General features: G+C 52.5%; 1 protein-coding gene across 1 annotated transcript; it reads right to left on the bottom strand.

The window, feature by feature from the left end:
* Positions 1-1775: 1775 nt before the first annotated feature.
* ASB13 (ankyrin repeat and SOCS box containing 13) lies at positions 1776-21259 on the bottom strand. The gene is made up of 6 exons (XM_036401596.2): positions 21161-21259; positions 16226-16413; positions 13457-13607; positions 11224-11358; positions 8132-8323; positions 1776-5553 (listed from the first exon to the last, which is right to left on the bottom strand). Exons 1-6 carry the CDS (start codon positions 21201-21203, stop codon positions 5426-5428), a joined length of 837 nt encoding a protein of 278 aa, XP_036257489.1. The 5' UTR covers positions 21204-21259; the 3' UTR covers positions 1776-5425.
* Positions 21260-23185: the final 1926 nt, after the last annotated feature.

Genomic DNA, 23185 nt, shown 5'->3' with positions numbered 1-23185 from the left:
GGATTTGGGATCCGAGGGGATTTGGGATCCGAGGGGGTTTGGGATCCGAGGGGGTTTGGGATTCGCGGGGATTTGGGATCCGAGGGGATTTGGGATCCGAGGGGGTTTGGGATCCGAGGGGGTTTGGGATCAGAGGGGATTTGGGATCCCAGGGGATTTGGGATCCGAGGGGGTTTGGGATTCGCGGGGATTTGGGATCCGAGGGGGTTTGGGATCCGAGGGGATTTGGGATTCGCGGGGATTTGGGATTCGCGGGGATTTGGGATCCGAGGGGGTTTGGGATCAGAGGGGGTTTGGGATCCGAGGGGGTTTGGGATCAGAGGGGATTTGGGATCCGCGGGGATTTGGGATCCGAGGGGGTTTGGGATCCGAGGGGGTTTGGGATCCCAGGGGATTTGGGATTCGCGGGGATTTGGGATCCGAGGGGATTTGGGATTCGCGGGGGTTTGGGATCCGCGGTTCCCGTCCAGGGGCGCAGAGCGCGCCGGGGGTGCCGGGTTTGGGCTGAGCGGGGCCGGCGCGGACGCTGCTGCTCGGGAATTCCCATTCCCGGAGCTTTTCCTGGGGGGAGCAGCTCCGCCAAGCGGCGCCGCGCCGGGAAGCGGCTCCCGCATCCCAACCCTGCGGATCTGAGAGGGGTTTTTGTGGGAATGGTGGGAATTTCACCCAGAATTCCTCCCAAAATTTCCTCCTCCAAAAGCCACGGGCGGCTCTTCCCCATCCCAGCCGGCTCCGGGATAAGGACTGGCTGGAGAGAATTCCTTAGGGGGAAAAAAATGGGATTATCCTGTTTTTCCCAGCACCGTTTCCCTCCCAGATTCTTTGGGATTTTTCCAGCCCCTGATTCCTTCCAGAGCTCGGGATTTCTCTGGGAAGATTCCCCAGTCCCAGCCTTTCTTCCCAGGTTTTCCATGGAAAACGAGGAATGAAAGGTTTTGGGAAAGGGATGAACATTGTGGGGTTTTTTATGGAATCATGGAATGGGGTTGGGTGGGAAGGGACCCTCAGGATCCTCCAATTCCAACCCCATTCCATGGGCAGGGACAATTCCTGAGCCCTGGAGGCTGCTCCAGCCCCAGTGTCCAACCTTGGGCATTGCAGGGATCAGGGGCAGCCCCAGCTGCTCTGGGAATCCCTTCCCAAAATCCCAGCCCAGTCTCCCTCTCCCAGGGAATTCCCTCCATTCCCAGCTCTCCCAGCCTGGGATTGGATCCATCCCCACCCCGACTCCTCTCTAGGAAGGGATTTTGGGATCCGGGGACTTCACTGGGAATCTCAGGACTCCAGGAAGGGTCTCCCTTCCCTTTTCCATCCCCAACTTCCATAAAAATCCCTCGGGATGGATTCTGAGTGTCCCAAATGCCAGAATCCCAGAGCAGTTTGGGTGAGAAGGGACCTTAATGTCCATCCCATTGCAATCCCACCATCCCAGGCTGCTCCAATCCTTCCTTGGGCACTGCCAGGGATGCAGGGGCAGCCCCAGCTGCTCTGGCAATCCCAGCCCAGCCAGGAATTCCTCATTGCCAAGATCCCATCCCTGGCTGCCCTCTGGCACTGGGAGCCATTCCCTGGGTGCTGTCCCTGCAGGCCTTGGCCCCAGCCCCTCTGCAGCTCTCCTGGAGCCCCTTCAGGCCCTGGAATGTGCTGGAAGCTCTCCCTGGATCCCTCCCTTCTCCAGGGGAGCATTCCCAGCTCTCCCCGCCCTGGAATTTGGGATGAGGCTGCTGAAGGAAGAGAATTCCAGGGCAGATCCCACAACAGCCGGACACGGGTGAGATTTTCCAGAGTGAATTTTAATCAGGAATAACCTCAACCCTTCCCTGGTTCCCTTTGACCAGGAATAAATTCCAGGTGCCCAAATCCCCGGCTCTGAGGAGTTCCTCCCCTTTCCAGCACTTCCCAAGTTCCTGAATCCAGGGAAAATCCAGGATCTCAGTTTCAGGGCACCACCAAAAGCTCAGGATCCATCTCAAAGCGAGGGAGTTTGGGGTTTTTCAGGATGGGAGGATTCTGTGACGTGCAGGAGAGGTAGGAACAGCCAAAGGGTTCATCCCATTTTCCAGAAATCCCAAGGAATCCGTGGGGTTTGATCCCCCCTGGGCTTCGCTCTGCAATCCCAAAATGTCGATTTTGGGGTTAAAACCACGACCTGGTGCTCCAGGGGTTTTCTCCACATTCCCCAAATCCACCCAAAAATTTGGGATGGGCACCAAAAAGCTCTGCAGGATCACCCTGGATTTTCCTGGGAAAAGGAGGGTATGGAAAACCTCAGGAAAATCCTCCAGATTTGGGTGTTTGGGTGGATTTATTCCCAAAATCCAGAGGTGGGGCAGAATTCCAGCTTTGCTCCTGCCCCATTCCAGAGGATCTGAGGGATGCAAAGCTCTGGAAAACTCCTGGGAATTTTTTTCCCCTCGCTCCAAGAGCCCTGAAGGTAAAATCAGGAATCCCAATCCTGGTTTTTCTGGGAGTTGTCCCTTTCCCAGATTTTCCAGGGATTTCCCTCAGCCAGGGGATCCAGGAGTGAAATTTTCCAGCTTCCCAAGGAATTCCACCCTGTTTTCCCAGGATAAACATCATTTTTGGGAAAGGCTGCCAGGATCCAGCTCCCCTTCTCCAGCCCAAATTCCAGCCAGGAGAAATCCCAAAGATCCCCACGGATGGAGGCAAATCCCTGTTCCCAGCTGGAATTGGGAGGGATTCTTCTGGATCGTTCCCTGCCCTGCTGGATGCACAGGAAACCCCCAGGGAAGAGGAATCATCCCAGATTTTTCAGCTGGGTTTGGAATTTGGGAAGCCTGGGAGGGGGAGGATCAAGCAGGAATGGCCTGGTGGGATTTGGGAATAAAGGGTGAAGGGATTGTCCCAAAGTGACCCAAAAATCCACGAGGCCCAATCCAGGAGTTTATTCCCATTATTCCAGGGATTCAGCAGCTTCTGGCATTCCCAGAAATCCCAAATCCCACAAATCCCCAGGAAAGACCCCCAGGCCCTGAGATCCAAGAGGGTTTTGGATCCTTGGATTTTCCGAGGTTTTCATCCCAAACCTTGATCCAGAGGAGATCCAGAGGAGATCCAGGTGCTCCTAAAAACCAGGGAAGATCCCCCAAAAATTCCAGCTGGGATCAAAGAAACTGGGATTGGCTTGGAATTGGAATAAATGGGATAAATGGGATAAATGGAATAAATGGAATAAATGGGATAAATGGGATAAATGGGATAAATTAGAAAAATTTAAGTAATGGGATAAATGGAATTAATGGGATAAATTTAATTAATGGGATAAATGGGATTAATGGGATAAATAATGGGATTAATGGGATTATTCCCAGCAATTCATGGATCAGGAGTGGCCACAGCCCAAATGTCATTCCCAGTTTTCCAAGCTGGAATTCCTGAAACTCTCCTAAATCCCAGCAGCAGGAATTCCTCCAATGGATCTGAAATAAAAACCCCCAAATTTTGGGATCCCCCAGAAAGGCTCCAAAATCAGGGAAAATGAAGATGGAACCCACGGGATTGGGGGAATTTCTTGTTGGTTCTCCAAGGAATCTTTTTGCTTTTCCAAGGGAAACTTGGATTTGGGAATTCCATTGTTGTACCGGTGTGGGCAGGGTTGGAAAATCACCTAAAAAGGGATTTGGGAACCCTAAAAAGGGATTTGGATCCTTGAAAAGGGATTTGGGATCCCTCAACTGTCCCACAAAACCTTTTCCTGCCATTCCCAGGGATGAATCCCACAAAAATCCCCTCTGGGGCTTCCCTGAGTTTCCACAGTTTCCCATTTCTGGGAATCCCAGCCCCAAACTCGGGATGGGAACAGCAGGGTTTGGGATTTTCAGGATGAAAAGGGAAGGGAGGAATAAATAAATGCGTAAATAAAATGAAAATTAAACCCAAGCCCCATAAAGTGCATTCGGCATTCCCAGCCTGGATCCCGATGGATTCCAGGAGTTTGGGAGGGATTTGCTCTTGTAAGGGAAACTCTGGGATTTTCCAGGATTTTGGGGAAAAGCAGGGAAAACTGGAAGGGGAAGGAGATTCCCAGCTCAGACAGGCAAGGACAAAGCCCCAGGAATTCCAGGAATTCCAGCTGGGATTCAGGCCTGGAATCCCAACCCCAGTCCCTGGAATCCCAACCCCAACCTGGCATTGGGAAAAGAGCTCCAAAGGGGGAAAATCAATCCCAAAATTCCCAAACTTCCAGGCAGAACCCAGTCCTGTTGTATCCCAGGGGATCCCAGGGAGGGGGAAACCAAATCTGGGATCAGGGAACGTCCTGGGATGTGGGAAAGGGGTTGGGATTGGGATGGGACTGGAGATGGGATTGGGATGGGATTGGGAATGGGATGGGAATGGGAATGGGATTGGGAAGGGGAATGGGGATGGGATTGGGAATGGGATGGGAATGGGAATGGGATTGGGAAGGGGAATGGGAATGGGATTGGGAATGGGAACAGGAATGGGAACGGGACTGGAAATGGGACTGGGACATGGATTGGGACTGGGAATGGGATTGGGACAGAGCCAATCCCAGCCTGGCCTCTCCTCATCCCTGGTGTTGATCCAAAGCCTCTGGATGCTCCTGGAAAACCCTGAACATTCCCTAAATGAACGAGGTGCTGAGCCTCCAAATAGCCCTGATCTGGTTAATTTGGGGAATTCCTTTGGGGAATTGTTAATGGAGGGAATTCCTTTAGGGAATTCGTCCAGGGAATTGTTAATTTGGGGTTAATTTTGGGAATTCCCTAAAGGAATGAGCAGGGAGTTCATTTGCCCCCAGCAGAGCTCGCAGCCGGCACTGGAGTTATTCCCAAGGGTGGGATCCCATCCACACCCAAGGATTTGGAAATCCAAGGATTTCCCCTCCCAGCCCCCCTGCAGCCAGCAGGGAAAGGGAGCCCGGGCCATTCCAGGCTGGATCATCCAAAAGGGGATGGATGATCCCTGCGGGGAAAAACGGGATCAAAATGGGAAAAACGGGATCAGAAATGGGATCAGAGGGGTCTGTGCAGGGAAAAATGGGATCAAAATGGGAAAAACGGGATCAGAAATGGGATCAGAGGGGTCTGTGCAGGGAAAAACGGGATCAAAGTGGGATTAGAGCTGCTCCAGAGCACGGCATTCCCGGCTGGAATGGTTCCCACTCCACAGTTATCCCATTTCTCTCCCCCCCGACTGGGCCCCACAGAGGAAATCCAGGGAAATCAGGGAATGCCACCTGGGAGAGGAAAGCCCAGGGAAAGGAGGAGCTCCCGACAAATCCCGTTTACAGCAGCGCCTGGAATTCCATCGGAACGGGGATGTTGGGGTGGGGAGGTAGAGGAGCAGGAGGAGCCTCCGAGGCCGGGGGTTCTCCCGGGTTTTTCCCGGGGGTTTTTCCCGGTGGTTTTTCCCGGTTTTTCCCGGTTGTCTCCCGGCCGTGTCAGTTGTAGCAGAGGTAGCGGATGAGGCGCGGCGGGATCTGGAGGCGGCCGATGCCCTGCAGGCCCCGGCGGCCCGCGGCCCTGCGCACCGAGAGCCGGCACAGCTGCGCCAGGCTCAGCGGCGTCCCTGCGGAAACACACACACACACACAGAGCGGGGAACGGGTCAGGAACGGGAGAGAAACGGGTCAGGAACGGGAGAGAAACGGGTCAGGAACGGGAGAGAAACGGGTCAGGAACGGGAGAGAAACGGGTCAGGAACGGGAGAGAAATGGGGTCAGGAACGGGAGAGAAACGGGTCAGGAACGGGAGAGAAACGGGTCAGGAATGGGAGAGAAACGGGGGAATGGAAACGGGAGAGAAACGGGTCAGGAACGGGAGAGAAACGGGTCAGGAACGGAGAGAAATGGGTCAGGAACGGGAGAGAAACGGGTCAGGAACGGGAGAGAAACGGGTCAGGAACGGGAGAGAAACGGGTCAGGAACGGGAGAGAAACGGGTCAGGAACGGGAGAGAAATGGGGTCAGGAACGGGAGAGAAATGGGGTCAGGAACGGGAGAGAAATGGGGGAATGGAAATGGGAGAGAAATGGGGTCAGAAATGGGATAGAAATGGGTCAGAAACGGGAATAGGGGGTCAGAAACGGGATAATGGGGTCAGAAATGGGATAATGGGGTCAGAAATGGGAATGTGGGGGATTGGAAATGGGAAAATGAGGTCAGAAACAGGATAATAGGGGATTGGAAATGGGGTCAGAACGGGATAAAAATGGGGTCAGAAGCGGGAATAGGGGGTCAGAAACGGGATAATGGGGGATTGGAAACGGGAATAGGGGATCGGAAATGGGAATAGGGGGTCAGAAATGGGATAAAAATGGGGTCAGAAACGGGAAAATGGGGTCAGAAACAGGGACAATGGGGGATTGGAAACGGGAATAGGGGTCAGAAATGGGAATAGGGGATTGGAAATGGGAATGTGGGGTCAGAAACGAGAATAGCGGATTGGAAATGGGATAAAAATGGGATTAGAAATGGGAATGTGGAATTGGAAACGGGAATAGGGGGTCAGAAATGGGAATGTGGGGTCAGAATCGGGATAAAAATGGGATTGGAAATGGGAATGTGGAATTGGAAATGGGAATGTGGGGTCAGAAATGGGAATAGAGGATCGGAAATTGGGTCAGAAATGGGAATAGGGGATTGGAAATGGGAATAGGGGATTGAAAATGGGGTTAGAAATGGGAATAGGGGATTGGAAATTGGGTCAGAAATGGGAATGTGGGATCAGAAATGGGATCAGAAATGGGAATATGGGATCAGAAACAGGAAAAACGGGATCAGAAATGGGATAAAAATGGGATGAGAAAGGGGATTTGATGGCCCAGTTCCCAGGACAAAGGGGATTTGATGGCCCAATTCCCAGTAACAGGGGGTTTGATTCCCAATTCCCAATAAAAGGGGGTTTGATTCCCAGTTCCCAATAAAGGGGGTTTGATGGCCCAATTCCCAGGACAAAGAGGATTTGATGGCCCAATTCCCAATAACAGGGGGATTTGATCACCCAGTTCCCAATAAAAGGGGATTTGGTGGCCCAATTCCCAATAAAAGGGGGGTTTGGTGGCCCAATTCCCAATAAAAGGGGGTTTGATTCCCAATTCCCAATAAAAGGGGATTTGATGGCCCAATTCCCAATAAAGGGGGTTTGATTCCCAGTTCCCAGTAAAAGGGGGTTTGATGCCTGAATTCCCAATAAAGGGGGTTTGATTCCCAATTCCCAATAAAAGGGGGTTTGATGGCCCAATTCCCAGTAAAAGGGGGTGTGATGGCTGAATTCCCAATAAAAGGGGGTTTGATTCCCAATTCCCAATAAAAAGGGGGTTTGATTCCCAATTCCCAATAAAAGAGGGATTTGATGCCCGAATTCCCAATAACAGGGGATTTGATTCCCAATTCCCAATAAAAGGGGGTTTGATTCCCAATTCCCAATAAAAGGGGATTTGATGGCCCAGTTCCCAATAAAAGGGGGTTTGATGCCCCAACTCCCAATAAAAGGGGGTTTGATGGCTGAATTCCCAATAAAAGGGGGATTGATTCCCAATTCCCAATAAAAGGGGGGTTTGAGTCCCAGTTCCTAATAAAAGGGGGTTTGATTCCCAATTCCCAGGACAAAGAGGATTTCATGACCCAATTCCCAATAAAAGGGGGTTTGATCACCCAGTTCCCAATAAAGGGGGGTTTGATTCCCAATTCCCAATAACAGGGGGTTTGATTCCCAATAACAGGGGGTTTGATTCCCAATTCCCAATAACAGGGGGTTTGATTCCCAATAACAGGGGGTTTGATTCCCAAATTCCCAATAAAAGGGGGTTTGATGGCCCAATTCCCAATAAAAGGGGATTTGGTGGCCCAATTCCCAATAAAGGGGGTTTGATGCCCGAATTCCCAATAAAAGGGGGTTTGATTCCCAATTCCCAATAAAAGGGGATTTGATTCCCAATTCCCAGTAAAAGGGGGTTTGATGGCTGAATTCCCAATAAAAGGGGGGTTTGATTCCCAATTCCCAATAAAAGGGGATTTGATGCCCGAATTCCCAATAAAAGGGGGGTTTGATTCCCAATTCCCAATAAAAGGGGGGTTTGATTCCCAATTCCCAATAAAAGGGGGTTTGATCCCCAGTTCCCAGTTGCCGTGTGGCGCCCCCGCTCACTCTCGTAGAACTCGAAGCACTTGGCCGTGGGGCTGCTGCTCCAGGTGTAGTCCGAGGGTTTCTTGCCCCGGTTGTCCCGGGCGTAGATGTTGCCCCCAAACTCCACCAGCAGCTGCACCAGGTCCACGTTCCTGACCTTGGCCGCGTGGTGCAGCGCCGTCTCGTGCAGCTTGGCCGCGTTCACGTTGGCGCCTGGGGAACCCCGGGGAAAGGGGATGAATCCAGCAGGGAGAGGAAATCCGGGTGGGAAAAGGGGTAAATGCAGCAGGGAGAGGAAATCCGGGTGGGGAAAGGGATGAATGCAGCAGGGAGAGGAAATCCGGGTGGGAAAAGGGGTAAATGCAGCAGGGAGAGGAAATCCGGGTGGGAAAAGGGATGAATGCAGCAGGGAAAGGAAAGGCAGGTGGGAAAAGGGATGAATGCAGCAGGGAAAGGAAATCCGGGTGGGAAAAGGGATGAATCCAGCAGGGAAAGGAAAGGCAGGTGGGAAAAGGGATGAATGCAGCAGGGAAAGGAAATCCGGGTGGGAAAAGGGATGAATCCAGCAGGGAAAGGAAAGGCAGGTGGGAAAAGGGATGAATGCAGCAGGGAAAGGAAAGGCAGGTGGGAAAAGGGATGAATGCAGCAGGGAGAGGAAAGGCAGGTGGGAAAAGGGGATTTATCTGGGGAAAAGGGAATCTGGGCAGGGAAAAGGGGATCCAGACAGGGAAAAAGGGAATTTATCCAGGGAAAAGGGAATTTATCCAGGGAAAAGGGAATTTGGCCAGGGAAAAGCGAATTAATCCAGGGAAAAGGGAATAAATCCAGCCAGGGAAAGGAAAGCCAGGTGGGAAAAGGGGATTTAGCCTGGGGAAAGGTAATCCAGACAGAGAAAAGGGGATCCAGACAGGGAAAAGGGAATTTATCCAGGGAAAAGGGGGGATTTGGCCAGGGAAAAGGGAATTTATCCAGGGAAAAGGGAATAAATCCAGCCAGGGAAAGGAAAGGCAGGCGGGAAAAGGGGATTTAGCCTGGGGAAAGGGGATTTGGCCAGGGAAAAGGGAATTTATCCAGGGAAAAGGGAATACATCCAGCAGGGAAAGGAAAGCCAGGTGGGAAAAGGGTGATTAGAGAGGGAAAAGGGGATAAATCCAGCCAAGGAAAGGAAAGGCAAGTGGGAAAAGGGGATTTATCTGGGGAAAAGGGAATCCAGACAGAGAAAAGGGAATCCAGGCAGGAAAAGGGAATTTATCTGGGGAAAAGGGAATTTAGCCAGAGACAAGAGGATTCGGCAGGGAAAAGGGGATCTGGCCAGGGAGAAGGGAATTTGACCAGGGAAAAGGAAATCCAGGCAGGAAAATGGAAATCCAGGCAGGAAAAGGAAATTTATCCAGGGAAGAGGGGATTTATCCAGGGAAGAGGGGATTTATCCAGGGAAGAGGGGATTCAGGCTGAGAAAAGAGGATCTGGCCAGGGAAAAGGGAATTTATCTGGGGAAAAGGAAATTTATGCAGAGAAAAGGGATCAGCAATGGGACCAGGAATGGGATCAGAGGGGTCTGTGCAGGGAAAAACAGGACCAGAAATGGGGTCAGCAGTGGGGTCAGCAGTGGGGTCAGCAATGGGGTCAGCAGTGGGGTCAGCAGTGGGGTCAGGAACAGGACCAGAAATGGGGTCAGCAGTGGGGTCAGCAATGGGGTCAGCAGTGGGGTCAGGAACAGGATCAGCAGTGGGGCCAGGAACAGGATCAGCAGTGGGGTCAGGAACAGGATCAGCAGTGGGGTCAGCAATGGGGTCAGCAATGGGGTCAGCAATGGGGTCAGCAATGGGGTCAGGAACAGGATCAGGAACGGGATCAGCAATGGGGTCAGCAATGGGGTCAGCAATGGGGTCAGGAACAGGATCAGGAACGGGATCAGCAATGGGGTCAGCAATGGGGTCAGCAGTGGGGTCAGCAATGGGGTCAGGAACGGGATCAGCAGTGGGGTCAGCAATGGGGTCAGGAACGGGATCAGGAACGGGATCAGGAAGGGGATCAGGAAGGGGATCAGGAAGGGGATCAGCAATGGGGTCAGCAGTGGGGTCAGCAGTGGGATCAGGAACGGGATCAGGAACGGGATCAGCAGTGGGGTCAGCAGTGGGGTCAGCAGTGGGGTCAGCAATGGGATCAGGAACAGGATCAGGAACAGGATCAGCAGTGGGATCAGGAACAGGATCAGGAACAGGATCAGGAACGGGATCAGGAACGGGATCAGCAATGGGATCAGCAATGGGATCAGCAATGGGATCAGCGGTGGGATCAGGAACAGGATCAGCAGTGGGGTCAGCAGTGGGATCAGGAACGGGATCAGCAGTGGGGTCAGCAGTGGGATCAGGAACAGGATCAGGAACGGGATCGGCAGTGGGATCAGCAATGGGGTCAGCAGTGGGGTCAGCAGTGGGATCAGGAACGGGATCAGGAAGGGGATCAGGAAGGGGATCAGGAAGGGGATCAGGAAGGGGGTCAGGAAGGGGGTCAGGAAGGGGATCAGGAAGGGGATCAGGAAGGGGATCAGGAAGGGGATCAGGAACGGGATCAGGAACGGGACCAGAAATGGGATCAGGGATGGGGTCAGCAGTGGGGTCAGCAGTGGGATCAGGAACGGGATCAGCAGTGGGGTCAGCAGTGGGGTCAGCAGTGGGGTCAGGAACAGGATCAGGAACGGGATCAGCAGTGGGGTCAGCAGTAGGATCAGCAATGGGATCAGCAGTGGGGTCAGCAGTGGGGTCAGCAGTGGGGTCAGCAATGGGGTCAGCAATGGGATCAGGAACGGGATCAGGAAGGGGATCAGGAAGGGGATCAGGAAGGGGATCAGGATCAGGAAGGGGGTCAGGAAGGGGGTCAGGAAGGGGGTCAGGAAGGGGATCAGGAAGGGGATCAGGAAGGGGATCAGGAACAGGATCAGGATCAGGAAGGGGGTCAGCAATGGGGTCAGGAAGGGGGTCAAGAAGGGGATCAGGCACGGGATCAGGCACGGGATCAGGAAGGGGATCAGGAAGGGGATCAGCCATCGGCCGTGCGCAGCAGCCGCTCGGGGCCGTTCCCGGGGCCGTGCCGCTGCCGCGGGGCCGCACCTGCCTGCAGCAGGAGCTTGGCGCAGTCCAGGTGCTCGCGGGCGCAGGCCACGTGCAGGGGGGTGCCGAAGTGGCAGTCGTGCGCCTCCAGGTTGGCCCCGACCTCGATCAGGAGCTGCACGCACTCCGGGCTGCCTGGGACCGGGACACACGGAACACCCAGTGAAAAACGGGAATTCCCAGGGAAAACTGGGGATCCCCAAAGAAAAATGGGAATTCCCAAGGAAAACTGGGAAATCCTGCTGAAAACTGGGAATTCCCACTGAAAACTGGGAAATCCCAAGGAAAACCATGAATTCCCAATGAAAACTGGGAAATCCCAAGGAAAACTGGGAAATCCTGCTAAAAACCAGGAAAATCCCACTGAAAACTGGGAATTCCTGATGAAAACTGGGAACTCCCAATGAAAACCAGGGAAATCCTGCTGAAAACTAGGGAAATCCCGATGAAGATCAGGAATTCACGCTGAAAACAGGGAAATCCTGCTGAAAACTGGGAATTCTCACTGAAAACTGGGAAATCCTGCTGAAAACTGGGAAATCCCACTGAAAACTGGGAAATCCCACTGAAAACCGGGAATTCCCAATGAAAACTGGGAAATCCTACTGAAAACTGGGAATTCCCAGTGAAAACTGGGAATTCCTGCTGAAAACTGGGAATTCTCAATATGCTGGGATGGAATTCCCACTGAAAACCGGGAATTCCCAATGAAAACCAGGGAAATCCCGGTGAAAATCAGGAATTCCTGCTGAAAACTGGAAATTCCTGCTGAAAATTGGAAATTCCTGCTGAAAACTGGGAAATCCTGCTGAAAACTGGGAAGTCCTGCTGAAAACTGGGAAGTCCTGCTGAAAACTGAGAATTCCCAACCCGCCAGGATGGAATTCTCACTGAAAACCAGGAAAATCCCACTAAAATCCAGGAATTCCTGCTGAAAACCAGGAAAATCCCCCTGAAATCTGAGAATTCCCAATGAAAACTGGGAATCCCTGCTGAAAACCAGGAATTCCCACTACAGCAGGATGGAATTCCCAGTGAAAAACAGGAATTCCTGCTCTGCTGGGAAAAACGGGATCAGCAGTGGGATCAGCAATGGGATCAGACTGGGATCAGACTGGGATCAGACTGGGATCCCTGCAGGTCCCTCTCCCTTCCCACCTGCCGACCTCCACAGGGCAGCACAGCCTGGCCAGGGTGTGGCCACACGGTGCCTGCAGCCCATTCCAGGCTGCAAACGCCCACGGAATGAGCCTGGAATGAGCCTGGAATTACTCCTGGAATGGCCCTAGAATTGCTCTGGAATGACCCCGAAATTCCCCTGGAATTGCCCTTGAATGACCCTGGGATTTCCCTGTTATGACCCTGGAATGACCTTGGAATGACCCAAGAATTGCCCTGGAATGATCCTGGAACTGCCCTGGAATTACCAAGGAATGACCTTGGAATTGCTCTGGAGTTACCCTGGAATGGCCCTGGAATTGCTCTGGAATGACCCAGGAATTCCCTTGGAATGAGCCTGGAATTGCCCTTGAATGACCCTGGGATTTCCCTGTTATGACCCTGGAATGACCTTGGAATGACCCAGGAATAGACCTGGAATGGCCCAGGAATTGCCTTGGAATGATCCTGGAACGACCCTGGAACGACCCTGGAAGTGCCCTGGAACAACCCTTGAAGTACCCTGGAACTGCCCTGAAACTGCCCTGGAATGACCCAGGAATTCCCTTGGAACGAGCCTGGAATGGTCCTAGAATGACCCTGGAATTAACGACCCTGTGATTGCCCTGGAATTACCCTGGAATGACTCCCAGGAATGGCCCCGGGATGGGCCTGGAAGTGCCCTGGAACGACCCTGGAACTGCCCTGGAACAACCCTGGAACAACCCTGGAATGACCCTGGAACTGCCCTGGAATGACCCTGGAATGACCCAGGAATTCCCTTGGAATGACCCTGGAAGTGCCCTGGAATTTCCATTGAATGACCCAGGAATTGCCCTGGAATGCCCCAGGAATTCCCTTGGACTGAGCCTGGAATGGTCATAGAATGACCCTGGAATTAATTACCCTGTGATTGCCCTTGAATTACCCTGGAATGACCCCCAGGAATGGCCCAGGAATTGCCCTGGAAGTGCCCTGGAATTTTCCTGGAATGACCCTGGAATTCCCCTGGGATTCCCCCGGAATTCCCCCGGGATTCCCCGGGATTCCCCGCCCGGAAGGCGTGGGGAGTTACCGTTCATGCAGGCCTCGTGCAGGGGCGAGGCCGTGTACAGGGGCGGGTTGACCTTGGCCCCGTGCGACAGCAGCACCCGCACGCACTCGATGCTGCCCGAGGCGCAGGCGTCGCACAGCGGCGTGCTGCCGTCGATGTTCCGCGCGTCCACCTGCCCGACACACGGACACCGCCGGGAACGGGGAAGGCAGCGGGAAAAGCAGGTTGAGAGTAGGGAAAAGTGGGGGAAAAGCAGGGGGAAAGCGGGTTGAAAGTCGGGAAAAGTGGGGGAAAAGAAGGTTAAAAGTAGGGAAAAGCAGGGGAAAAGTAGGGAAAAGCAGGGGGAAAGCAGGTTGAAAGTAGGGAAAAGTAAGGGAAAAGTAAGGGAAAAGCAGGTTAAAAGTAGGGAAAAGTAGGGGAAAAGCAGGGGAAAAGTAGGGGAAAAGTAGGGAAAAGTGGGTTAAAACAGGTTAAAAGTAGGGAAAAGTGGAGGGAAAGCAGGTTAAAAGTAGGGAAAAGCAGGGGAAAAGCAGGGGGAAAGCAGGTTGAAAGTAGGGAAAAGTAAGGGAAAAGTAAGGGAAAAGTAAGGGAAAAGTAAGGGAAAAGTAAGGGAAAAGTAAGGGAAAAGTAAGGGAAAAGCAGGTTAAAAGTAGGGAAAAGTGGGTTAAAACAGGTTAAAAGTAGGGAAAAGTGGAGGGAAAGCAGGTTGAAAGTCGGGAAAAGTGGAGGAAAAGTACAGGGAAAAGCAGGTTAATACAGGTTGAAAGTAGGGAAAAGTAAGGGAAAAGTAGGGGAAAAGCAGGTTAAAAGTAGGGAAAAGTAGGGGAAAAGCAGGTTAAAAGTAGGGAAAAGTAGGGGAAAAGCAGAGAAAAGTAGGGAAAAGTGGGGGAAAAGCAGGTTAAAACAGGTGAAAAGTAGGGAAAAGTAGGTTTAAAATAGGGAAAAGCAGGTTAAAAGTAGGGAAAAGTAGGGAAAAAGGAGGTTAAAAGTAGGGAAAAGTGGAGGGAAAGCAGGTTAAAAGTAGGGAAAAGTGGAGGGAAAGCAGGTTAAAAGTAGGGAAAAGCAGGTTAAAAGTAGGGAAAAGTACGGGGAAAAGTACGGGGAAAAGTAGGTTAATACAGGTTGAAAGTAGGGAAAAGTAAAGGAAAAGCAGGGAAAAGCAGGGAAAAGTAAGGGAAAACATAAAAAGTAGGGAAAAGTAGTGGAAAAGCAGGTTAAAAGTAGGGAAAAGTGGGGGAAAAGCAGAGAAAAGTAGGGAAAAGAGGGGGGAAAGCAGGTTGAAAGTAGGGAAAAGTAGGGGAAAAGCAGGGAAAAGTCAGGGTTAAGACAGGTTGAAAGTAGGGAAAAGTAGGGAGGGGGAAAGCAGGTAAAACAGGTTAAAAGTAGGGAAAAGTGGGGGAAAAGCAGGTTAAAACAGGTGAAAAGTAGGGAAAAGTAGGTTTAAAGTAGAGAAAAGAAGGTTAAAAGTAGGGAAAAGTAGGGGAAAAGCAGGTTTAAAGAAGGGAAAAGTGGGTTAAAAGCAGGTTTAAAGTAGGGAAAAGTGGGGGAAAAGCAGGTTAAACAGGTTAAAAGAAGGGAAAAGTAGGGGAAAATCGGGGAAAAGCAGGTTATGACAGGTTGAAAGTAGGGAAAAGTAGGGAGGGGGAAAGCAAGTAAAACAGGATAAAAGTAGGGAAAAGTAGGGGAAAAGCAGGGAAAAGGAGGGAAAAGTGGGTTAAAAGTAGGGAAAAGGCAGTTAAAAGCAGGTTTAAAGTAGGGAAAAGCAGGTTTAAAGGAGGAAAAGTAGGGGAAAAGAAGATTAAAAGTAGGGAAAAGTGGGTTAAAAGCAGGTTAAAAGTAGGGAAAAGTAGGGAAAAGGAGGTTAAAAGTAGGGAAAAGTAGGGGAAAAGCAGGTTAAAATTAGGGAAAAGTAGGGGAAAAGCAGTGAAAAACAGGTTAAAAACAGGTTAAAAGCAGGGAAAAAGTGGGTTAAAAGCAGGTTAAAAGCAGGGAAAGGCAGATTAGAAGTAGGGGAAAAGCAGGGGAAAGCAAGTTAAAAGTAGTTTAAAGGCAGGGAAAAGCAGTAAAGCAGGTTAAAAGTACATTAAAAGGAGGGGGAAGCAAGTTAAAAGCAGAAAAAAGCAGGGAAAAACAAGTTAAAAGCAGGGAAAAGCAGGGCTGTGCCCTCCTGGCAGGGACTTGTGCAGAGCCACAAGGGCCCCCTGAGCCTCCTTTGCTCCAGGCTCAGCCCCTGCCCAGCTCCCTCAGCCCCTCCTGGTTCTCCAGACCCTTCCCAGCTCCCTCAGCTTTTCCTGGTTCTCTCCAGACCCTTCCCAGCTCCCTCAGCCCCTCCTGGTTCTCCAGACCCTCCCCAGCTCCCTCAGCCCCTCCTGGTTCTCCAGACCCTCCCCAGCTCCCTCAGCCCCTCCTGGTTCTCCAGACCCTTCCCAGCTCCCTCAGCTTTTCCTGGTTCTCCAGACCCTGCCCAGCTCCCTCAGCCCCTCCTGGTTCTCTCCAGACCTCCCCAGCTCCCTGGGGCCGCTCCCAGCCCCTCTCCAGCCCCTTCCCAGCTCCCTCAGCCCCTCCTGGTTCTCCAGACCCTGCCCAGCTCCCTCAGCCTCCCCAGCTCCGTCCCCAGCTCCCCGGGGCCGCTCCCAGCCCCTCCCCAGCTCCCTCAGCCTCCCCAGCCCCTCCCCAGCTCCCCGGGGCCGCTCCCAGCCCCTCCCCAGCTCCCTCAGCCTCCCCAGCTCCCCGGGGCCGTTCCCAGCCCGCCGCCGGGCGCGTTCCCAGCGGGAAGGGAGCGGGTCGCACCTGGGCCCCCGCGTCCAGCAGCAGTTTGACGCACTGGGCCTGGCCCCGCAGGCTGGCCTCGTGCAGCGGCGTGATGGAGTCGTAGGTGACGGCGTTGACGCAGGCCCCGCTCTCGATCAGCTGCTGCAGCCGCCCGATCTCCCCGCGGCGCGCGGCCTCGTGCACCGGCGTGCGGTCCGCCCAGAAACCTGGGGAACGGAGGGAGGGAGGGATGGATGGCGGGACAGACGGACAGCGAGAGCGTCGCAGACACGCTTCATGAAATAATCCTCCCCTTAGGATTGTTCCTCCTGAGAAGCTGAGAGGCCTCAGGAGCAAAATGTAACCAATGGTTATCTGCTGCTGTGGAATGCAACAGGGGCATCTGGGATTGGGCTCATGGGGTTGTTTCTAATTAATGGCCAGTCACGGCCCGGCTGGCTCAGACTCGCTGGTCAGTCACAGGATTTTGTTATCATTCCATTCTTTTTCCTTCTGATGAAATCCTTTCTTCTATTCTTTTAGTATAGTTTTAATATATATAATAAAATAATAAATCAGCCTTCTGAAACATGGAGTCAGATCCTCGCCTCTTCCCTCATCCTTGGACCCCTGTGCACACCAGCACAAGGGAGATCTCTGAGGCCAGGGCTTGGAATTTGGAGTTTATTGCACAGGGCCTGGGTGCAGGGGCCTGCTGGGATTTGGGGTTTATTGCACAGGGCCTGGGTGCAGGGGCCTGCTGGGATTTGGGGTTTATTGCACAGGGCCTGGGTGCAGGGGCCTGCTGGGATTTGGGGTTTATTGCAAAGGGCCTGGGTGCAGGGCCCTTTTGGGATTTGGGGTTTATTGCCAAGGGCCTGGGTGCAGGGGCCTTTTGGGATTTGGGGTTTATTGCAAAGGCCTGGGTGCAGGGCCCTGCTGGGAGCTGCCAGGCACAGCTCAGAGCAGGCCCAAGAGAAGAGAGGGGCAGAGAGGATGAGAGGGTGAGAGAGTAAGGGAGTAAAAAAGGTAAGAGAGTAAAAGGGTAAGAGAGCGAGGTTCCCGTTCCAATACCATAAATCTTCTTCTGTGTTGAATATTCTGATTCTCACTGACCAATCCAGTACAAGATACAAATCCTATAGCATTTCCATACAGCCTATAAGAATCCCTACATTACCATCCTGTGTTACATTTTAAACCCTAAAAACTCCTCTTTGGGCCCCCTCTGCCAAGCTGTAGGGTCTGCTCTGCCCCTTGGGCCTGCCTGCAAGCAGAGGGTGTTGTTCCATCAAAAGGGGATCACCTTCAGCCGGCCATGCCATCGTTTTCCAGTTGTTCAGTAACTGAGGGATCTCAAAGCTTGCTTTCACTTCAATCTCGCTTATAGTTTCTGTATTCTCAAAACCTCTTGCCAGACAATCATATTTATAAGGCTTTCCTGTTTCATCTTCCCCAACAGAGTTTTTAGGGAATTTCATTTTTTTTGGGCGGGGGGGGGGAATTTTAAAATTCTATTTTTGGTCATTTCTGCTCTGCAGCAACTTCAGTTTGTAACATCAAAATCCACCCCGGCCTTGGTCTCTGCAGGGATGGCAAAATCCATGTTCTTCTGCTGGAAATTAACAGTCTGGGAAAAAATATCCATTTGGGAGAAAATACCAATTCAGAAAAAAATACCAATTTGGGAGAATATAGCAATTTGGGAGAATATTATGAATTTGGGAGAAAATATCCATTTGGGAGAAAATAGCAATTTTGGAGAAAATATTCATTTGGGAGAATATATCAATCTGGGAGAAAATACCAGTTTTGGAGAAAATACCAATTTGGGAGAAAATATCCACTTGGGAAAAATACCCATTTGGGAGAAAATTACCAGTTTGGGAGAAAATAGCAATTTGGGAGAAAATATCAATTTTTCCCCTGCAGGAAGATGAAATTCCCTAAATCCATTCTGGTGTGAAATGATGGAGCTGGAAAATCCATGGCAATAATTCCATTAAAACTGCAATTGTTCCATCCTGCCAAGGGAGAATTGGAGGATTTTTCATATATGGATTTTTCATGTATGTTTTTCTCCTGAGAATACCAATTTGGGAGAAAATATCCATGGAGATGTGGATTCCTGGAGGAGCAGGGAAAAAGATCTGGGATCAAGGAAAAACTCAGCCCAGCTCAGAAAGCCCTTCCCAAACTCTGGATTCCTGCAGGAACACGGAAAAAGAGCTGGGATCAAGGAAAAACTCAGTGCAACTAAAAAATCCCTCTGGATTCCTGGAGGAACATGGGCTGGATGGAAGGAGAAAGAGCTGGAATCAAGGAAAAACTCAGCCCAGCTCAAAAATCCCTTCCCAACTCTGGATTCCTGGAGGAACATGGAAAAAGAGCTGGGATGAATGAAAAATGCAGCTTAAAAATCCCTTCCCAAGATCTGGATTCCTGCAGGAACAAGGAGAGTTGAGATCAAGAAAAAACTCAGCCTAACTCAAAAATCCCCTCCCAAACTCTGGATTCCTGGAGGAGCATGGAAAAAGAGCTGGGATCAAGGAGAAACTCAGCCCAACTCAAAAAATCCCTTCCCAATCTCTGGATTCCTGCAGGAACATGGAAAAAGAGCTGGGATCAAGGGAAAATTCAGCCCAGAAAAACTCAGCCTAACTCAAAAATCCCTTCCCAATCTCTGGATTCCTGCAAGAACATGGAAAAAGAGCTGGGATCAAGGGAAAACTCAGCCCAGAAAAACTCAGCCTAACTCAAAAATCCCTTCCCAATCTCTGGATTCCTGGAGGAGCATGGAAAAAGAGCTGGGATCAAGGGAAAACTCAGCCCACCTCAAAAATCCCGTCCCAAAAGTCTGTGGGGCTTGCAAAAAGCAGTTCCCACCTCCAAGACCTTTTGTCAGCGCCCAGCACGGGGCAATTCTGGTGCCACCCTGAGGGGACAGTGTCACCTCCTCTCAGGTGGGCTTTGCTTTGGAGGTGGCCCTGAGTAAAAACAGCTCCAAGTGTTAATGCAGCCTCTCCATTAAAACAAAAAAAAAAAAAAACCAAAAAAAAAAGGAATAAAGGAATTCCGAGTCCCAACATTTTCACAGGGATTTTCCCCCTTGGTTTGGGAGATCCTCATTCCTTTGCCAGTATCCCTGGGTGGTTTTTCCTTGCCCGGAGCTCCTGGTGGTTTTTATGTCAGGAGGAGCAAATCCAGATGAGGATGGAGAGCTGCAGAGGGGCTGGGGCCAAGGCCTGCAGGGACAGCACCCAGGGAATGGCTCCCAGTGCCAGAGGGCAGCCAGGGATGGGATCTTGGCAATGAGGAATTCCTGGCTGGGCTGGGATTGCCAGAGCAGCTGGGGCTGCCCCTGCATCCCTGGCAGTGTCCAAGGAAGGATTGGAGCAGCCTGGGATAGGGGAGGTGTCCCTGGAATGAGCTTGGAGGGCCCTTCCCACCCAAACTGCTCTGGGATTCTGGGATTTGGGACACTCAGAATCCATCCCGAGGGATTTTTATGGGAATTGGGGATGGAACAGGGAAGGGAGACCCTTCCTGGAGTCCTGAGATTCCCAGTGAAGCCCCCGGATCCCAAAATCCCTTCCTAGAGAGGAGTCGGGGTGGGGATGGATCCAATCCCAGGCTGGGAGAGCTGGGAATGGAGGGAATTCCCTGGAGAGGGAGACTGGGCTGGGATTTTGGGAAGGGATTCCCAGAGCAGCTGGGGCTGCCCCTGATCCCTGCAATGCCCAAGGTTGGACACTGGGGCTGGAGCAGCCTGGGACAGGGGGAGGTGTCCCTGCCCCGGGAATTGGGACACGAGCCCCGGGGGTGACCCGGGAGCAGCCGCTGGGATTTGGGCACCGCGGCTCCAAGGTGGGAACATCCCGATCCCACAGCCCCACAGCACCGCACGCGGGGATTTAGGGTGTAACAGGGATCATTCCCCGGGGATGAGGGAGGTGTAACAAGGATCATACCCCGGGAATTTAGGGAGGTGTAACAGGGATCGTTCCCCGGGAATGAGGGAGGTGTAACAAGGATCATACCCCGGGAATTTAGGGAGGTGTAACAGGGATCGTTCCCCGGGAATTTAGGGAGGTGTAACAGGGATCGTTCCCCGGGAATGAGGGAGGTGTAACAGGGATCGTTCCCCGGGAATGAGGGAGGTGTAACAGGGATCGTTCCCCGGGAATGAGGGAGGTGTAACAGGGATGGTTCCCCGGGAATGAGGGAGGTGTAACAAGGATCATACCCCGGGAATTTAGGGAGGTGTAACAGGGATCGTTCCCCGGGAATTTAGGGAGGTGTAACAGGGATCGTTCCCCGGGAATGAGGGAGGTGTAACAGGGATCGTTCCCCGGGAATTTAGGGAGGTGTAACAGGGATCGTTCCCCGGGAATTTAGGGAGGTGTAACAGGGATCGTTCCCCGGGAATGAGGGAGGTGTAACAGGGATCGTTCCCCGGGAATGAGGGAGGTGTAACAGGGATCGTTCCCCGGGAATTTAGGGAGGTGTAACAGGGATCGTTCCCCGGGAATTTAGGGAGGTGTAACAGGGATCGTTCCCCGGGAATGAGGGAGGAGCAAGGATCGTTGCCGTGTCCTGACGCTGTCCCGAGCATCCTCTTATCCCTTTCCTTGCGAGAGGCCACTCGGTCCCCAAACCGCCCTGCAACCCCCAGAACCCATCCTGTAACCCCCAAACCCCTCTTTAACACCCAAAATCACACCCTAAACCCCACAACCGTCCTGCAGCCCCCAAACCCGTCCTGCAATCCCCAAACCCCATCCTCAAAGCCGCAGAGCACTCTTTAGCACCCCAAATCCCACTTTAACCACCAAACCCACCCTGCGAGCCCCAAAGCCCCATCCCGCAACCCCCCAGCCCCGCCGCTCCGCGCAGCTCCCGTCTGTTCCCGGCGCGGCCCCCGCTCCCAGGCGCTCCCCAAGGTGTGCCCAGCCCGGCCCGGTGCCCACGCACCGATGTCGCCCCGCAAGGAGCCGCTGCCGCCGGGGCTCTCCATGGCCCGGCCCCGCAGAGCCGCCGCTGCGGCCTCGTCCCGAGCCGGGGCCTGCCGGGGCTGGCCGGGCCCGCCGCGGAGCACGCCGGGAGTTGTAGTGCGGGGACGGGCCGCAGTGGGGGCACTGGGATGGGAATGGGAGGACTGGGGGCACTGGGATGGGGAAACGGGGGGACTGGGATGGGAACGGGGGGACTGGGATGGGAAACGGAGGGACTGGGGGGACTGGGATGGGGGAACGGGGGGACTGGGATGGCGAACGGGGGGACTGGGATGGGGGAACGGGGGGACTGGGATGGGAACGGGGGGACTGGGGGCACTGGGATGGGGAAACGGGGGCACTGGGATGGGAATGGGAGGACTGGGGGCACTGGGATGGGGAAACGGGGGCACTGGGATGGGGAAACGGGGGGACTGGGGGCACTGGGATGGGGGAACGGAGGGACTGGGATGGCGAACGGGGGGACTGGGATGGGAAACGGAGGGACTGGGATGGGGGAACGGAGGGACTGGGATGGGAAACGGAGGGACTGGGATGGGGAAACAGGGTACTGGGATGGGAAACGGAGGGTCTGGGATGGGAAACGGAGGGACTGGGATGGGAATGGGGGGACTGGGGGCACTGGGATGGGGAAATGGGGGACTGAGATGGGGGAACAGGGGAACTGCGAGGACTGGGATGGGAAACGGGGACTGGGATGGGGAACAGGGGTATTGGTGGTACTGGGATGGGTGAATAGGGGGACTGAGGATACTGGGATTGGGGAACAAAGGGACTGGGGGAAACTGGGATGGGGGACTGGAAGTACTGGGATGGGGAACGGGGGGCCTGGGATGGAGAACAGTGGTACTGGGGGTACTGGGATGGGGGAATAGATGGACTGAGATGGGGGAGCAGGGGAACTGGGATGGGGAACAGGTACTGGGAAAACCAGTGGGTTTGGGGAGGGGATACTGGGCTTACTGGTGTGTGTGGGGATGGGGTAATGGGGACTCTGGCGTGTGTCTGGGTTACTGGGAGCACTGGTGTGTGCAGACAGGGGTTACTGGGAGCACTGGGATGGGGTGCAGGGGGTACTGGGAGCACTGGGATGGGGTGCAGGGGTGACTCTCTCTTCAGGGAGAGCTGCTACTCCAAGCAAAGATCCTGCGGAATTCCTTCATTTTTACTTTTTTTTAGGGAATTCCATTTATTTAGGGGGAAAAAATTGTAAAATTCTGTCACTTTCTAATCTGCAGTGACTTCACTTCCTAACATAAAAATCCACCCTGTCCTTGGTCCCTGCTGGGATGGAAAAGTCCATGTTTGTCTCCTGGAAAATACCAATTTGGGAGAAAATATCCATTTGGGAGAAAATACCAATGTTGGCCCTGCAGGAGGATGAAATTCCATAAATCCATTCTGGTTTGAAATGAGGGAACTGGAAAATCCATGGCAATAATTCCATAGAAACTGCAATTGCTCCATCCTGCCAAATGAGAAATGGAGGATTTTTCATATATGGATTTTTCATGTATGTTTTTCTCCAGAAAACACCAATTTGGGAGAAAATATCCATTTTGGAGAAAACACCAATTTTGGCCCTGCAGGAGGATGAAATTCCCTAAATCCATTCTGGTCAGCACAATGATGGAGCTGGAAAAACCATGGCAATAATTCCATTAAAACTGCAATTGTTCCATCCTGCCAAGGCAGAATCGGAGGATTTTTCATATATGGATTTTTCATGTACGTTTTTCTCCTGAAAATACCAATTTGGGAGAAAATACCAATTTTGCCCCTGCAGGAGAATGAAATTCCATAAATCCAGTGGGAAACTTCTAGTGTGAAATGATGGAGCTGGAAAATCCATGGCAATAATTCCATTAAAACTGCAATTGCTCCATCCTGCCAAGTGAGAAATGGAGGATTTTTCCTATATGGATTTTTCATATATGTTTTTCTCATAAAAATTCCAATTTTGGAGAAAATATCCATTTTGGAG

The sequence above is a fragment of the Molothrus ater genome, chromosome 5 (assembly GCF_012460135.2).
Source record: "Molothrus ater isolate BHLD 08-10-18 breed brown headed cowbird chromosome 5, BPBGC_Mater_1.1, whole genome shotgun sequence".
In the NCBI taxonomy this organism is placed as follows: domain Eukaryota; kingdom Metazoa; phylum Chordata; class Aves; order Passeriformes; family Icteridae; genus Molothrus; species Molothrus ater.
This window is presented reverse-complemented; position numbering and strand designations above follow the sequence as displayed.

Coding starts and splice junctions, on each gene's coding strand:
- ASB13 (XM_036401596.2), bottom strand. CDS start 21,203: ATGGAGAGCCCCGGCGGCAGCGGCTCCTTGCGGGGCGACATCG. Junction 13,608..16,225: donor TGCTGGACGCGGGGGCCCAG/GTGCGACCCGCT, acceptor TGTGTCGGGCAG/GTGGACGCGCGGAACATCGA. Junction 11,359..13,456: donor GCACGAGGCCTGCATGAACG/GTAACTCCCCAC, acceptor TCCCGGTCCCAG/GCAGCCCGGAGTGCGTGCAG.